The 17672-nt window shown below is 41.5% G+C and overlaps 1 protein-coding gene across 6 annotated transcripts in view; it reads right to left on the bottom strand.

Annotated features, from left to right (window-relative positions):
- The window catches only part of LOC126416434 (solute carrier organic anion transporter family member 74D), a 237976-nt gene that overhangs the window by 28406 nt on the left and 191898 nt on the right, over positions 1 to 17672 (bottom strand). For all 6 annotated transcript variants that reach the window (XM_050084199.1, XM_050084167.1, XM_050084159.1 and 3 more), the window contains one exon: positions 6273 to 6420. In XM_050084199.1, coding sequence (XP_049940156.1) covers positions 6273 to 6420 — 148 coding nt within the window. The remainder of the gene's footprint in view (positions 1 to 6272; positions 6421 to 17672) is intronic.

The following is a 17672-nucleotide window of genomic DNA, read 5'->3' as shown; positions in this document are numbered from 1 at the left end:
TAGTTACATGTTCTATAGACCATTTCAATGATTATTTATAGAAATGATGTGGAATTAGTTTCTTTACAAGACATGTAAATGTGATTAGTGATAACATAAATGAACACATTTTTTTATTTTTACTAATGCAAAAACACTAAAAACATATTTTTTAAAATTTTCTTACAGGGTATCAGTTTTTAATCATAAATTTGTCCATGCAATAGAAAAAGATGTCCCGGAGAAATGAGTTTAGGTTAGATTTAAAACTTGTTTTGCTACCTGTCAGACATTTTATGTTATCGGGCAAATACTAAAAAGTTTTTGTTGCTGTGTATTGATCTCTTTTCTGAGCCACTGACAGCTATAATAACGGGTAACAAAGGTCATTTTTTCCCTACAATGTTGCAGGTATGGACATTACTGATCCCATATTGCAATGGGTCTCATATTGCAACGAATTTCACTAGCGAATATATGTGCTGCAACTGTATAGTTAAAATGACTAACTCCTTGAAGCTGTACCTACAGAGTGACTGCACGTGAATACTGCATATTATTCTTACTGCTCGCTTTTGTGCAATCAATACTTTCTTTCTAAGTGATAAATTACCCCAGAACATTATTCCATAAGACATTATTGAGTGGAAAAATGCGAAGTAAGACAGTAAGTTAATTCATTTGTTTTCAGTCCTAGCAGCTATATGCAGAGCAAACGTAGTTGAACTTAATTCTTTGAGGAGCTCAGTAATGTGCTTCTTCCAGATCAGGTTTACATCAACATGTGCACCAAAAAATCTGGAGCATTCTATCCTACTACCTGACTCCTGCTCATGTGCTACAGCTATTGTTGGTATGACTGTTTCGTGTCGAGAAATGAATGTATTGTGTTTTTTTTTCAAAATTAAGTGCTTTGTAACCCATATCCTTCCCCTCCTTGTGCTCTCTCGACCCTCTCCCTTCTGTCCCCTCTCCAAAGATTTGAGCATATTACTTTACCTGCTATTGAAACGAAACAGCAAATTACAGCCTAGAATTTTAGTTCCTACTAAAATTAAACAATCACGGTGTTGCCGCAGAGCATCCATCTTGGCAGAGCTCGAACCCGTCTCGAAGATGTGAATTTATTGCGCCATATACAAAAGTATTAACCAAAAAACTATGTAAATGGGTGTAACTTATATATCTCCACATCTCCATCAGTATCACACACACACACACACACACACACACACACACACATACACACTCATACGCACACAGTGTTTATGCCATAAACATACAGGCTAAGCAGTACTTGGGAAAGTCCATACTTCAATCTCTGTACCATAATTGGTAAGCAAGGTAAATATTTTTCACAACTAAATCATTCTACGATGCTTGTTAAGTTTCAAAGTGCTCTTTCCAAGACTAAAATGTCAGAAGAAAAACATCAACAACACAAAAAATGCAGTATTTATCTCCACATACACACATACAGACGTGTATTCACACACACATACATACATACATACATCAAAACTGCTGTCTAAAATAGGACTGTTGACTCTCAAATTAATTATTATTACCTTGTCTAAACAGTTACAAATACGTGTGGGTAAAAGATAACATGCTAAACATACGCTTTAGGCCTGAATGAGGCCGTTTACCAAATCACACTTGACGAAGCCTATAGCAGCAAGCCTGTCACGAACTAATAGGTATTCTGAACTACTGCAAGCTACTGGAAGAATACAATTAATTATTCTGTAGGCCTACACTTCGTGTAAGAGACAGTGGGCCCTCAAATTAAACATTTCCAAAGCTAAATTGTCCCATGATGTTCAGCAAATGTCACAGTATTAATACAACAATTAAAATGCCTGGAAAACTTTGTCAGCAATGAATGTTTGTTTCAATATTAATTCGACAGTTAGTCAACAACTCTGTCAGCAACACACACAATACTTACGCTATGTATTAAAATCGTATGTCTATATACACAAGTCTTCCAAAACATGGGAAAAGTGTTGCCCTTTAGATTTGAGGTACATGTTGTTAGTTTTACAAGGTTTTCAACAGTTCTTCAACCTAGCAAGCATCATTTTAGTGAGGAAGAAGATAATGCATAATGTTTTACAAAAATAGAATCCATGTAACTGACAAGCTAATATTCTTTTCATTTGCATTTCAACTACAATAACTTGAGGTTATGTACAAATCTGGCTTTCGAGGAAGGCTGCAACATTGACCAAACACTAATATTATGCCTAGGCTCTCTAAAACGTTTATAGATTGTATCTCCCGTAATAAATTACTAAATAATATCAAAAATCTAATCAAAGTACGTAATGAAAAATTACACAGCACAGCCTAAAGACAAGGTAACTGACCAAACACCGTTGGAGGAAGAAAGGAATAAGAGGTTTTGACATGATTTTTATTGCGAAGTATCACTTACACTGCATGTTTTAGTCATACATATGGATAACTTCACAACACAAATTTTTTACATACAAAACAACATACTAAAGACGGTGATGTAAGAAAACAGACATAAAACATAGCCAATGACCATGGTGGGTCAAGACAAAGATGAAAAGTTGGTAACAATCTTTACACAAAAAATTTTTATCAAAACACCTCACAATTTCGAGTACGAAGACAAACATAGATTACTTTTAGCAATACACAAGTTTATTAAAAGATCTCTAATCGCAAATGCAAATTCGAACTTTGCAATGAAAAAAAGATTATTTCTCCAAATATGTAAGCTTTGAGTACAAAACAGATGTGATGTTACTGTCATAACGTAATTGTTGCATAAGACTAAAAAAAAAATACACGTGGCTTGCGCATTGACACTACATATAAAAGCTTGTACATTTAACAGCATTTGTGAACATCCGTAGTTCAGTTCTTGTGCCACAGTTTGCAAGCGCAATGGACCCTCCAATCAAATATTTCCATATCTGAATTATCTGTATTACTCAACAAAAAAACACGTGTCTCGCTTATTGGCACTACTCAAATAAATTATAGGTTAGTCAGTAAGTACGGTTCGACCGCTGTACCATGCATTAACTTCATAAAAATATATAAAAATAGATTCTCTAACTTTGTAAAACACACATGGACGCTACTGTGATCCAACTTACAGCTTCAAGTGCATTTGCCAATTAGAATTACCAGAGTAAACGATGTTATTCCTGTGTCTAAATTCATCAAAAACTCGTCTCTACAACCGATATCAATGTCAACTAACCATTATAATGATCCCTCATGCTAAGGTTCATCTGGCAGTTGAAAACATTTATCGTCTTCTCCTGTCACACAGTGCAGTATACCGCCCTTTGATGAAAAAGTCTACTAAACAATATACGAGGCCCGTTCAGAAAGTAAGCTCCGATTGATTGCCAAATTGAAACCACAGTGAACATCAGAAATGTTTTACTTGTAACAATTAGCTACACCTTTCAGCTACTTCTCTACGTAGTCGCCGTTCTGATTTAGACTTTTGTCATAGCGTTGTACCAACTTTTCAATAGCCTCATCATAGAAGGCAGCCGCCAGTGCTTTCCGCCAATTCTCCACGCTGGACTACACCTCGTTGTCTGTGTCAAAATGTTGTCTTCAAAGACAGCGGTTCATGTGACCAGAGATGAAACTCAGGGGGAGACAATTGCGGACTGTATTGTGGGTAATCTCACATTTCCATTTGAAAACGATGCAGGAGCATCTTCATTGCCCCTGCAGAATGCGGCTGAGAATTGTCGTGAAGACGAAACAGCACGACAGTTATGTAATGTTAGCTGCATAGCTTCAGGCGAAATTTCTCACCAGGCCCTCGTACTTGGCGGCAGACACTATTTTCTAGACATCTTTACGCACTCACTGCGAGCTCAGAAATGAGAAGAGCGACGTGATGCTAACTGGGGTTATACTAGAGACACTACCCAACACATCTGTGCAAAGCTTTATCGGATTTTCATAGTCGTTTCATTTCGCGACCGATCGGAGCTTACTTTCTGAACGCCCCTCGTAAATAAGCTTTCTTGTAGGTAATAAATGCTGTGAACAGTAGCGATAAACACTCATATAGGTAATAAATGCTATGCCTTCAGCTCGCCACTTTGAAAGTCGCTCAACATTATAGCGACTTTGTGATGTAATATAAAACATTCGGCAACTTTTACTGATTAATGCTAACTTGTGTTGTTCCACCATGGAAAGTAAATTATACTTTGATGAAATAGTTTATTGAACAGTAGAACACATCTTCGTACAGGTAAGAAATGATGATTGTTGTGCTTTCAGCTACCCACTTTCATGCTAGACTGTTACCTCTATACTGAAATACAAACGTTTGTTATCTTCTGCCGATAATGCTGACTTATGTTATCGCATAGTGGGAACTACAATTCTAAGCAGGCAAGACAGTGGTAGTTGACACACAAACATAGGCTTCCAGAATTGAACAACCATTCTAAAACCAGCAACTACCGTGTATGTGCCGTAATTTGCCAATGTATGTGTCATAACTTGACAGTGACTGTAAGCTAATGGAGCTTAAAATCTGTATTGTAACATCTGTAGCTAACCGTGTGTATGTGTGTGTATCTGCTGCTGAGGTGTCAGCTACTGGGGGTGTCAGCCAATGGAAAAGGATGGAGACGTCGGCAGCTTGGGGCAATTTTCCAGTGTAAACACTTTCGAGTGTAACCATTTCTCAGTGTAACCATTTTCCACTGTAAACGTTTTCCAGTGTAATGTTTCTAAACAGATCAATATAGAATGGCGTGGATGGGAATGGAAAGGAGCAGATCAAAATGGGATGGAAGAAACTGGAAACGAATTGAATGGAAATGGATTGGAATGGACTGCAATGGAATGGAAAAGATCAGAATTTGTCACAATTTCCAAGATTGTGGTGCGATCCTAATAGCACAACCAGTTCCTGCGAATGAGATGAGCAACAGTGAAATGAATACCCTTGCTTGTCGCAAATGTCTGTTTCTTCAGAACAGGTCATGACTTTCAAAGTTGTGGTTACATTGGGATCTAATAGCAGATCTTTCATCGTTGCGAGAGAAACGAGTAAGAATGAAATTACAGTCATGATGTCACAAACATTTCGCTATTTTTTCGGTATGTGTTTCAGTTTCCGAGGTGGTGGTTAGGGTGAGACCTAAGAGCATACACTATCGCATATTATTAGCCAATTTTATCAGAAACGTTTTTCCCATAATGTATCGCATTCTCCGAGGAGGTGTTTGGAGTGGAAACTATTACTTTTTTTATTTTTGAGTCATCAGACTTTTGACTAGTTTGGTGCAGCCCGCTAAGAATTTCTCTCCTGTGCCAACCTTCTCACGTCAGAGTAGCACGTGAAACCTACGCCTGTAATTACTTGCTAGGTATATTCCAATGTCTGTCCTCCTCCAAAGTTTTTACTTTCTACAGACCCCTCTATGAAAATCATAGTTATTCCCTGATGTCTTAACAGATGTCCTGTCTCGCTGTCCTTTCTCCTTGTCAGTGTTTTCCAGATATTCCCTCTCCCGCTGATTCTGCGGAGAATCCCCTCATTCCTTGCCTTATCAGTCCACCTAATTTTCGGCATTCTTCTGTAGCACCACATCTCAAATGCTTTGATTGTCTTCTTTTCCGGTTTACCCACAGTCCATGTTTCACTACCATACAATGCCGTGCTCCAACGTACATCCTCAGAAATTTGTTCCTCAAATTAAGGCCTATGTTTTATACTAGTAGACTTCTCTTGTCCAGGAATACCCTTTTTGCTAGTGCTAATCTGCTTTTTATGTCCTCCTAGCTCCGTCTGTCATGGGTTATTTTCCTGACTAGGTAGCAGATTCTCTTAACTTCATCTACTCGGTGATCCCCAATTCTGATGTCAAGTTTCTCGCTGTTCTCATTTCTGCTACTTCTCATTACTTTCGCCTTTCTACAATTTGCTCTCAATCCGTATTCTGTACTCATTAGACTATTGATTGTATTCAACAGACTCTGTAATTCTTCTTCCCTTTCACTGACGACAACAATATCATTAGCAAATCTTATCACTGAAATCCTTTCACCTCGAATTTTAATCCCACTCTGGAACCTGCCTTTTTTTTCCTTTCATTGCTGCTTCGATGTGACTGCTGTGATGGGCTACCCACTCCCGTTTCGTGATTAGTCGTGTTCACCTCCCGTCATTTATCATACGATCTTTTATCAGCAGCAGCAAGCCATGGAAAGGACGCGGACACTTTTAGCCCGCTGTGTACTGTAATACGATGGCAGACACTCACCTTGGTGCCGTTGTCGTTGATGTAGTAGTTGCCGCAGCCGGCGTGGCACGCCGATATGAAGGTGGTGCGGCCGTCGGCGGTGCAGACGGGGGCGTAAGGCACGTAGTCGCAGTTGCAGTCCGCGTTGCACTTCGTTACCTCGGACAGCCTGCAACACGTATGTTGTTGTTGTTGTGGTCTTCAGTCCAGAGACTGGTTTGATGTAGTTCTCCATGCTACTCTATCCTGTGCAAGCTTCTTCATCTCCCAGTACCTACTGCAACCTACATCCTTCTGAATCTGCTTAGTGTATTCATCTCTTGGTCTCCCTCTACGATTTTTACCCTCCACGCTGCCCTCCAATACTAAACTGGTGATCCCTTGATGCCTCAGAACATGTCCTACCAACCGATCCGTTCTTCTAGTCAAGTTGTGCCACAAACTTCTCTTCTCCTCAATCCTATTCAATACCTGCTCATTAGTTATGTGATCTACCCATCTAATCTTCAGCATTCTTCTATATCACCACATTTCGAAAGCTTCTATTCTCTTCTTGTCCAAACTATTTATCGTCCATGTTTCACTTCCATACATGGCTACACTCCATACAAATACTTTCAGAAACGACTTCCTGACACTTAAACCTATATTCGATGTTAACAAATTTCTCTTCTTCTGAAATGCTTTCCTTGCCGTTGCCAGTCTACATTTTATATCCTCTCTACTTCGACCATCATCAGTTATTTTGCTCCCCAAATAGCAGAACTCCTTTACTGCTTTAAGTGTCTCATTTCCTAATCTAATTCCCTCAGCATCACCCGACTTAATTCGACTACATTCCATTGTCCTTGTTTTGCTTTTATTGATGTTCATCTTATATCCTCCTTTCAAGACATTGTCCATTCCGTTCAACTGCTCTTCCAAGTCCTTTGCTGTCTGTGACAGAATTACAATGTCATCGGCGAAGCTTAAAGTTTTTATTTCTTCTCCATGAATTTTAATACCTACTCCAAATTTTTCTTTTGTTTCCTTTACTGCTTGCTCAATATACAGATTGAACAACATCAGGGAGAGGCTACAACCCTGTCTCACTCCCTTCCCATCCACTGCTTCCCTTTCATGTCCCTCGCCTCTTATAACTGCCATCTGGTGTCTGTACAAATTGTAAATAGCTTTCCGCTACCTATATTTTACCCCTGCTACCTTCAGAATTTGAAAGAGAGTATTCCAGTCAACATTGTCAAAAGCTTTCTCTAAGTCTACAAATGCTAGGAACGTAGGTTTGCCTTTCCTTAATCTAGCTTCTAAGATAAGTCGTAGGGCCAGTATTGGCTCACGTGTTCCAATATTTCTACGGAATCCGAATTGATCTTCCCCAAGGTCGGCTTCTATTAGTTTTTCCATTGGTCTGTAAAGAATTCGTGTTAGTATTTTGCAGCCGTGACTTATTAAACTGATAGTTCGGTAATTTTCACAACACGTTTACAGTCACGAAAATCTGATCACCTATGTCTCATTTAAAATAAAGCCTCTAGGAGCAGTGCACACGGAAACGTCATGGCGCTGATGTCTGTCAACAGTGGAGCGAGGACGTGGTGCGGACACAGCGTAGCTAAATCAGGCAGCTATGAGGTGGTCGTTCAACGGAATAGTGTAGAAATTTGTCCTCTCCATCAAATCAAGATAGCGATGCACTGTATCTTTGGCAACTGGTAAATATTCAGCAGCATTATAATTGAAAAATGGTAAGAAATATGGCATATTCGACGTATAACGATCTTCATTTGCTCAATGTAGGATGTACATAAAGTCTGAGAACACCTTCAATTATTAATTGGACAAGAACCAAACATTGTGCAGATATCATACAAATGTCATTTTGAAAGGTATGTGCTAAGGTCTGATCGGGGTAGATCCAGAAAATAAAGTCGATAGTTGCCAACCGCAAGGTGGAATGAGTATAATATCTTTGAGTAGGAGGATACTTGATGGTCAAGAGAGCCGGGCGCGAGCAGTAAAAAACTCGGTAGTCGTAGCTAAGAGCCCGGAGGAAGCAGACGTGTGGTGACAGCTTTAAGGTAGCATTCGCGCTACGCAGTTTTCAGGTTGTACACCGAGCAAACTTTAGCACGTTAACGGGATAAGCTATAAAATGATTTCAAAATGGTTTTTGTTAAATAATGTTCAGAGTTAGGATTTGTATGTCCAAGTTTTGGCGCAGTAAGCGTTTTGTAAAAATTTTTTGTAAGAGTGATTCGTGCTGCAAAAATGTTGGAAATGGTAGTTTTTGTATATGACTTAAAATTTTAACTATATATATATATATATATATATATATATATATATATATATATATATATATTGAGATCAACGTTGTGCTTGAATCTAACAGCATGAATCATAATCCACATCCGTTGCTTGTATTGAATATGAAAATGAGTAGTAAAGTATAGTTACCCACCAAATGAAAGAACGTAAAGAAAATGAGGCCTCTGTACTATATATATATATATATATATATATATATATATATATATATATGCAGTTCATGGTTTGAAATCGATTTTGGTATAACTAAAGTTATCAGAGCAAAGTTATTTCGGATAACTAATTTTATGCCATTGCACAACTGGCACTATTCAAGTCAAAATATAATTTCATTAAGTAAACATCAGGGCCAAAAGTTAATTTTTCAGTACCATCAAAATGCCATTGCACAAACGGCGTTATTGTCTAAAACTTGATTTCTGAGTCAAATACATGTTTCATTACTGGCAAAATGGAGGAGTGCACGAAACAAGTTCGCAGACACAGTCAGATGCACGTTTGTTGAATAATTATTTTGGAACAATTTTATCTTTGAACTTTGACTAATTAAAAAGGAAACAATTTTGGTTCGATACTTTCACCTTTAAAGATAATTTTGGACAAGATACTTTCAATTTTGAAGAGAAACCCTGAAAGGTTTTTTTCATGTATACCGCCACAGCGTAGTTTGGTAATTTGCCGATAATCAGCGCTAGTCGCAAACACGGCGAATGCAGGTGTGACTTTTTTCTGTGGGGACACTTTAAAGATCTGGTATATGTACCGCCTCTACCACGTGATGTAGCAGAGCTCCGGGAAAGAATACGGGAAGCGACTGTCACAATCGACAATGCCATACTGGAATAGGTGTGGCAAGAATTCGATTAACGTACTGACATCTGCCGGGTCACTCATGGTTCGCATACCGAATGTTTGTAAAAAATACCTTTCAGAGTTTCTCTTCAAAATGCAATATGTACGACATCTGTACAATGTTTAGTTCTTGTACGATAAATAATTGGAAGTGTTCCCGGACTTTATGTACACCACGTACTTAAGAATGTCTCAAACGTGTATATTTATTAAAGAACGTGAAGGACAGCGGTAAGACAAGAAGCCAAACTGGAGGAAGTATCCAACCTTTCCCATGCACCATGCACCTTCCCCAAGTGCATCGGTAGATTGGGCGTAAAACACATAGTACACTACTGGCTATTAAAATTGCTACACCAAGAAGAAAGGCAGATGATAAACCGGTATTCGCTGGACAAATATATTAAACTAAAACTGACATGTGATTACATTTTCACGCAATTTGGGTGCATAGATCCTGAGAAATCAGTACCCAGAAAAACTACCTCTGGCCGTAATAACGGTCTTGATATGCCTGGGCATTGAGTCAAACAGAGCTTGGACGGCGTGTACAGGTACAGCTGCCCATGCAGCTTCAACACGATACCGCAGTTCATCAAGAGGAGTGACTGGCGTATTGTGACGAGCCAGTTGCTCGGCCACCATTGAGCAGACGTTTTCAATTGGTGAGAGATCTGGAGAACCTGCTGGCCAGGGCAGCAGTCGAACATTTTCTGTATCCAGAAAGGCCCATACAGGACCTGCAACACGCGGTCGTGCATTATCCTGCTGAAATGTAGGGTTTCGCAGGGATCGAATGACGGGTAGAGACACGGGTCGTAACACATCTGAAATGTAACGTCCACTGTTCAAAGTGCCGTCAATGTGAACAAGAGGTGACCGAGACGTGTAACCAAAGGCAACCTATACCGTCACGCCGAGTGATACGCCAGTATGTCGATGACGCATACACGCTTCCAATGTGCGTTCACCGCGATGTCGCCAAACACAGACAGACCATCATGATGCTGTAAACAGAACCTGGATTCATCCGAAAAAATGACGTTTTGCCATTCGTGCACCCAGGTTCGTCGTTGAGTACACAATCGCAGGCGCTCCTGTCTGTGATGCAGCGTCACAGCCATGGTCTCCGAGCTGATAGTCCATGCTGTTGCAAACGTCGTCGAACTGTTCGTGGGGATGGTTGTTGTCTTGCAAACGTCCCCATCTGTTGACTCAGGGATCGAGACGTGGCTGCACGATCCGTTACAGCAATGCGGATAAGATGCCTGTCATCTCGACTGCTAGTGATACGAGGCCTTTGCGATCCAGCACGGCGTTCCGTATTACCCTCCTGAAACCACCGCTTCCATATTCTGCTAACAGTCATTGGCTCTGGACCAACGCGAGCAGCAATGTAGCGATACGATAAACCGCAATCGCGATAGACTACAATCCGACCTTTATCAAACTCAGTAACGTGATGGTACGCTTTTGTCCACCTTACACGAGGCATCAACAACGTTTCAGCAAGCAACGCCGGTCAACTGCTGTTTGTGTTTGAGAAATCGGTTGGAAACTTTCCTCATGCCAGCACGTTGTACGTGTCGCCACCGGCGCCAACCTTCTGTGAATGCTCTGAAAAGCTAATCATTTGCATAGCACAGCATCTTCTTCCTGTCGATTATTTTTATGTAGCACATCATCTGCGTGGTGAAGCAATTTTAATGGCCAGTAGTGCAATAAAAACACAACCAATTTTGAGATCTTTCTTAGCGAGCTTTAAAGAATAATTTTGAGATGTGTTGTTAGTATTTGCAGAGGCAGGTAGTTTAGTTGATGTAGTGTACATAGATGAATACAGACGCTTCATCGAGAGACAAGCATTTCAGTATAATTCTGCAGCAAGTGTTCCGGCATAACGACAAGCGTCGGCACGAAGATCAAGAACGATACAGCAGAGAGGGTTGTGATACGACGTCAGCCAATAGCATGCTGACTAGGACCGCACCACGACAGGACCGGCCTCTAGCCGTAGAGAATTTAAGCGCCGCTCCTGCCAGCCTTGGCCGGACAGTAGAAGATGCGCACTAGTAGGAACGGACTAGAAGAGAGCACTAGAATAGCTGTGGCTTGTAATCCATATGAACTTGTATGATTAATTTGCAGGGACTTTGTATATAGCGAAGGACATGACTATTTGCAGGTCGCCAGTTGTTGGCGACCTACCATGTAGCAGCAAAAGTTAAGTACTGTCAATTCAATTACGGTAATAAACTCCATTAATATGATTTGCTTGTATGTTGTCTAGCTATCCGAGTACAGCTTCCTAGGCACCCTATGAGAGACGAGTACGCAGCATTCTACAGCAAGAATATCGTAATTTACGGGAAACAGTTCCCTTACCAGGCAAAACGTTTAATATTCCTTTCCGTTTCGTGACCAATGAGGCATTCCAGATCTGCAGAAATGTAATGAAACCATACTTACGGTATCACTTGACAACCGAGGGAAGAATATTCAACAGCAGATTATTATGAAGGGAACGAAAATCAGTAGATTACACATTTCGTATGTTGACATAAAAATTAAGGACCATTAACATAACATTGTGCTGGAACCCTTCCAAAATTAATTTTACCATTTCAACTATTTTTTGTGTGCCACCCAGCGTTACCTCGAATTGCGATGGAACATTCTCAAGACCTCGATGCGTCAGTACCCCAAGTGGAAACAAAACAATCACTTAATTACAACCACATCAGTCACCACCAAGATATGCTGAGGAATATCTTTGGGCATGTTTCCTACAACGCTGCCCACTTCATTTCAGAAAAGATGTAGCATATGCTAAACACTCATAACCAGAAAAACAGTCGACTGTAGTTTATCAAGTTTTATTTGCAATAATATTCCAAGAACTTTGTTTAGATGCTTCACTTATGACTTGAGCTGAAATCGATAGTTTTTAGGAATTGATTTGATCCCAAAAAGCTGTTTTAAGCATTTTGATGCCAGGTCTGAAACATATGAAATCAGTCTAGTGAAAGCTACTTCTCTGTTCAGTTTCGTTACCTGTCAGATTGCGCGGCGCTGCATTTGACACTTGAATGGAAACAGAAACGTGCCAGTTGTACGACTTCGCCACTCGCCGCTTTGAGGCGCTATTCCTGAATTCAAACGGACGTGGTGTGGACGAAGGAGGAACGAATCGCTGACACGCCACCTGTCTGCTTTGCTTCATTTATTAACGTAGGGTGACCCGCAACAGTGCCAAGTCGCAGCTGCATCTCCGCCAGACGTCCAAGTCGCGCAGTGCGCATCGACCCACAGAACGAAAACTATCAGCTCAATTATTCCCAGCATGCAGATTATATGCGACAGAGCACCAATTCGAACTGAGCAACTAATCCGCCATTCCCATGAAGTGATTCAGTGAAGCCATAGCAAGCCTTAACAGAATGACTGATTGTGTATTTAAAGGCCACATTTGACTACTATATGTTGAGTGTCTTAACGGCTAGCGTCTTCTCGCTCTCATGAAGACCTCTCGGATCTTATTCTCGACTGCGTAGCGGAACGTTGCTCATATTCCAATGTACCTGCTAATGCTTCCGCATTCTACGAAACATAAATATCTCCTTACTAGTGCCAAAAGCTCTTTCGACAATTTTCTGCAATACTTATTTGGGGCCAGCAGCTGTGGCCAAGCGGTTCTAGGAGCTTCAGTCCAGAACAACAGGATTGCTTCGGTCGCAGGTTCGAATCCTGCCTCGGGCATGGATGTGTGTGATGTCCTTAGGTTAGTTCTAGGTTCTAGGGGATTGATGACCTCAGATGTTAAGTCCCATAGTGGTCAGAGCCATTCTGAACCATACTTATTTGGTAAGCACTTCCTTCTTCGAAATTATGTTTGTTTCCAGTGGTTCGTACGATTTACTTGAAATTACGGCGACAAAACATCTGCTACTCGCGTATGAATTACTTATTTACATTGTAAAAGGTGCGTGTAAAACTTTTGATGAAGGGACTGATATGCCAATGAGCGTAAAAAAAAAAATGCTTGGCTACGCATGAGCCTGAAAGATCAAATAGGGAAACGCAGTACACGAAGCGAATACATATTTTTCCGCTGTGACCTGTCGTCGTAAGTATGAACAGCAGAGTGGCAATGCAAAAGCGTAACGCATAAACTGCTAATTTGTTTAAAAAATGAAAAGAATGACAAACAACACATGTAACAAAGCCGTGAAACACGAGCAGAAAATCTGTTCACTTCTGGTCCAGCATTTGAAACGGTTGATGATCGAGTGCTTCGTATCGATCATGAATCAGTACGAGAAAAAGTAATTTAAAAAAATGAACAAATACGAAGAGGATTCTCGCTCTGAGGGTTCCATGCAAACTTAATTTTGTATACAGATGATAATATACTGCTCAAAAGAGTAAGGGCAACACGACTTTGGGCGTCTGTCACTCTCCACTGAGCAATAATTGAGGACGGGGTGTATACCTTAATTTTTCACAAATTAAGTAAACAACAAAAGATCGTTACATCTTCATAAGATGAACTGAAATGTAACACAGGTGACGAAAAAATAATGGAAACAAGCATTCTTCTTGCCATCCTGGGTGTTTTTCACTGGACTTTGAGAGCTTCAGTAGTATGTAGGGCCTTCGCGAGCGTTAATCACTGCGTGATACCTACATGGCCGACTCCATGTAAGTCTACGGAGGTCACCCTGCGGTATCTACATCTACATCAAAATGGTTACTCTGCAATTCACAATTAAGTGCCTGGCAGAGGGTTCATCGAACCATTTTAATACTACTTCTCAACCATTCCACTCACGAATGGCGCGTAGGAAAAAGGAACACCTAAATCTTTTCGTTCGAGCTCTGATTTCTCTAATTTTATTATGATGATCATTTCTCCCTGCGTAAGTGGGTGTCAAAAAATATTTTCATTTTTCATATTCGGAAGACAAAGTTGGTGATTGAAATTTCGTAAGTAGGTCTCGCCGCAAAGGAAGCCACCTTTGTTTCAGTGACTATCACCCCAACCCGAGTATCATATCACCCCTACTGCGCGATAACACGAAACCCTACCGCGCAGCAATGTTCCAGCTGAGGACGGACAAGTGTAATGTAGGCTGTCTCTTTAGTGGGTTTGTCGCATCTTTTAAGTGTTCTGCCAACAAAGCGCAGTCTTTCTTTCGCCTTCCCCACAATATTATCTATGTGGTCTTTCCAATTTAAGTTGCTCGTAATTGTAATTCCTAGGTATTTGGTCGAACTTACAGCCCTTAGATTTTTGCGATACCCAAAATCTATCGCATTCCTTTTAGTTCAAAATGGTTCAAATGGCTCTGAGCACTATGGGACTTAAAATCTTATGTCATCAGTCCCCTAGAGCTTAGAACTACTTAAACTTAACTAACCTAAGGACATCACACACATCTATGCCCGAGGCAGGATTCGAACCTGCGACCGTAGCCGTCCCGCGGTTACAGACTGCAGCGCCTAGAACCGCACGGCCACCGCGGCCGGCTGCATTCCTTTTAGTACCCATGTGTATGATCTCGCACGTTTCTTTGTTTTGTGCCAGTTGCCACTTTTCGCACCACACAGAAATTGTCTCTAGATCATTTTGTAATTAGAATTGATCGTCTGATGATTTTACTAGACAGTAAATTACCGCGTCGTCTTCCGTTCTGCTCGATGATTTATCATCTATAACTACGAACTGTGACCTCTCTGAGAGGAAATCACGAATCCAGTCACACAGCTGGGACGACACTCCATATGTACGCAATTTGATTAATAGTCACTTGTGAGGAACGGTATCAAAAGCCTTCTGAAAATCCAGGTATATGGAATCGATCTGAGACCCTATGCCGACAGCACTCATTACTTCATGGGGACAAAGAGCTAGCTGCGTTGCACAAGAACGATATTTTCTGAACCCGTGTTGGTTATGTATCAATAAGTCATTTTCTTCAAGGTGATTCGTAATGTTCGAGCACAGTATATGCTCCAAAATCCTACTGCAAATTGAGGTCAGTGATTTGGGTCTGTAATTCAATGGGTTCCTCCTATTTCCTTTCTTGAATATTGGTGTGACCTGTGTTTCTTTCCAGTCTTTAGGAACAGACCTTCCGTCAAGTGAGCTGTTGTATATGATTGCTAAGAATGGCGCTATTGTGTCTGAAAGGAACCTGATTGGTATACCATCTGGACCGGAAGACTTGCCTTTCTTAAGTGATTTGAGTTGTTTCGCAACACCTAAGACATTTATTTACTTTTATGTCACTCATGCTAACAGCTGTTCTGGTTTCTAATTCTAGAATATCCGTTCCCATTCTTCAGTGAGAACCCATGAGAGTTGTTGGAGAGTCTGTGGTGGGACGTGGGACAGGATGACCTTGAACACGTCTGGCAATCCTGTCCGATATATGGACGAAAGGGGTTTAGAATGAGACTCACCGCAGGCCATTCCATAACGTCAATGTCCAAGTTTCGCAAGGCATCGCCCGTCAGGCCCGCCACATAGGCCCTGACATTAGAAGGAATTCAGGGATCTGTACGACGTACTGGTTCAAATGGCTCTGAGCACTATGGGACTTAACATCTGTGGTCATCAGTCCCCTATAACTTAGAACTACTTAAACCTAACTAACCTAAGGACATCACACACATCCATGCCCGAGGCAGGATTCGAACCTGCGACCGTAGCGGTCACGCAGTTCCAGACTGAAGCGCCTAGAAACGCACGGCCAAACCGGCCGGCGTACGACGTACTGCCTGGCGGTAAGGCGATATGGATAACGACAAGATCCATATGGTTGTCGACACTGAAGCCTCCGAACAGCACCACGGCACCTTGGAAATCAATAGATTTCCTGGGCAACGTTTGGCAGGTGCCATTCACCACGTGTCTTCGCACACGAACACGGTCGTAACCTTGCATCCAAGGATATCTGAACCCGTCTGTAAATAACACGTTTCATCAGTGAGAAAGTAACCAGTTTACATGAGAACGACAGAACTGAAGGCGAGCTGCAAGGTATTGACGTATCAAGTGTGGTACTGCAACAGAGTCTGAGTCGTGAGGTCGTTTCTCGTAACCTGTTCATTACAGGGACCTTTCGAAACCGTCTTGCGGTGCTCTGACGGTATCCGTACGACGCAGCAACGCAGAATGGTCAATATCGGACTTCAACTGCGGTTTTAATGCCTCGTTGACTTCGTCCATCACGACTTGCGTACTGACCTCTGTATCCTAAGCGTGTCCACAACCTATGAATGACACATCGAGAGGCATTGGCATGCGCAACACAAAAGGAAGTCCATTTTTTCTGGATCAAACAGACCGCCCGTGTAACTTGTACTGACTTAAGATGTCGCATGCATGGGCGTGACTGAATACAAATTTGACAGATGACAACTGCCATCTGTGTACCTTATTAGAAAACACCGAGACCCTGGCAATCACTGTAACGCATAACACAGCCAATAGATGGCGAATGATTTTAATTGTTGCCTGCATTGAAAGCGGGCTTTGCAGTAAGACCACAGGTAGCACCCGTGTCATCATATATTAACATACCGGACGTTGACGCACGTGCTCACCTAGTTCTTTTGAACAGTGCAACATTTGGCAGGTACCACTCGCCGCGTGTCTTCTCACACGAACACGGCCATCAGAGGATTCCTGAACTCGTCTGTAAACCACACGTTTCGTCAGTGGGAAAGTTAACACATGACATGGGAACGGCGGATATTAATAATTTGTTGTGGCTTAATGGTTTGGTATGTGTATTTCTAGTGGATGCCACTTCGGGCGACTCGCGTGTCTGTAACGCATCCCAGTTAGCCAACGGGGAAACGGGGCCCACAGTTTCACGTGAAATCAAAACCACATCTGGCGACTTCTCACACTCACATCGTCGAGAGAAGAAGGCTGCGTTAAAATGAAGCTGAAAACTACGTGGTCCGACCAGGAGTTGATGCCGGTAACTCTGTTTCCTCCCACGCGGTTTACCGCTTTTTTTTTGCGTTTTGGTCGGTATTGTTCGTTGTGTTTGGTCTGGGCGGACGTCACAAGACATCCGTGCAAGTTGATCCTTCATTCCTTTACTCAGTTTTCTTATTACAGAGAGCAAACACCCGTCTGACCGAACACGCTGAGCTACCGTCCCGCATGCCGCTAGACCACAACACATACAATGAAGAGCTCTTCTATAAGTTTTGATCACTGAG

This window comes from Schistocerca serialis, chromosome 1 (genome assembly GCF_023864345.2).
Source record: "Schistocerca serialis cubense isolate TAMUIC-IGC-003099 chromosome 1, iqSchSeri2.2, whole genome shotgun sequence".
In the NCBI taxonomy this organism is placed as follows: domain Eukaryota; kingdom Metazoa; phylum Arthropoda; class Insecta; order Orthoptera; family Acrididae; genus Schistocerca; species Schistocerca serialis.
The sequence above is the reverse complement of the archived record's forward strand: the minus strand, read 5'-3'. Positions and strand labels throughout refer to the sequence as shown.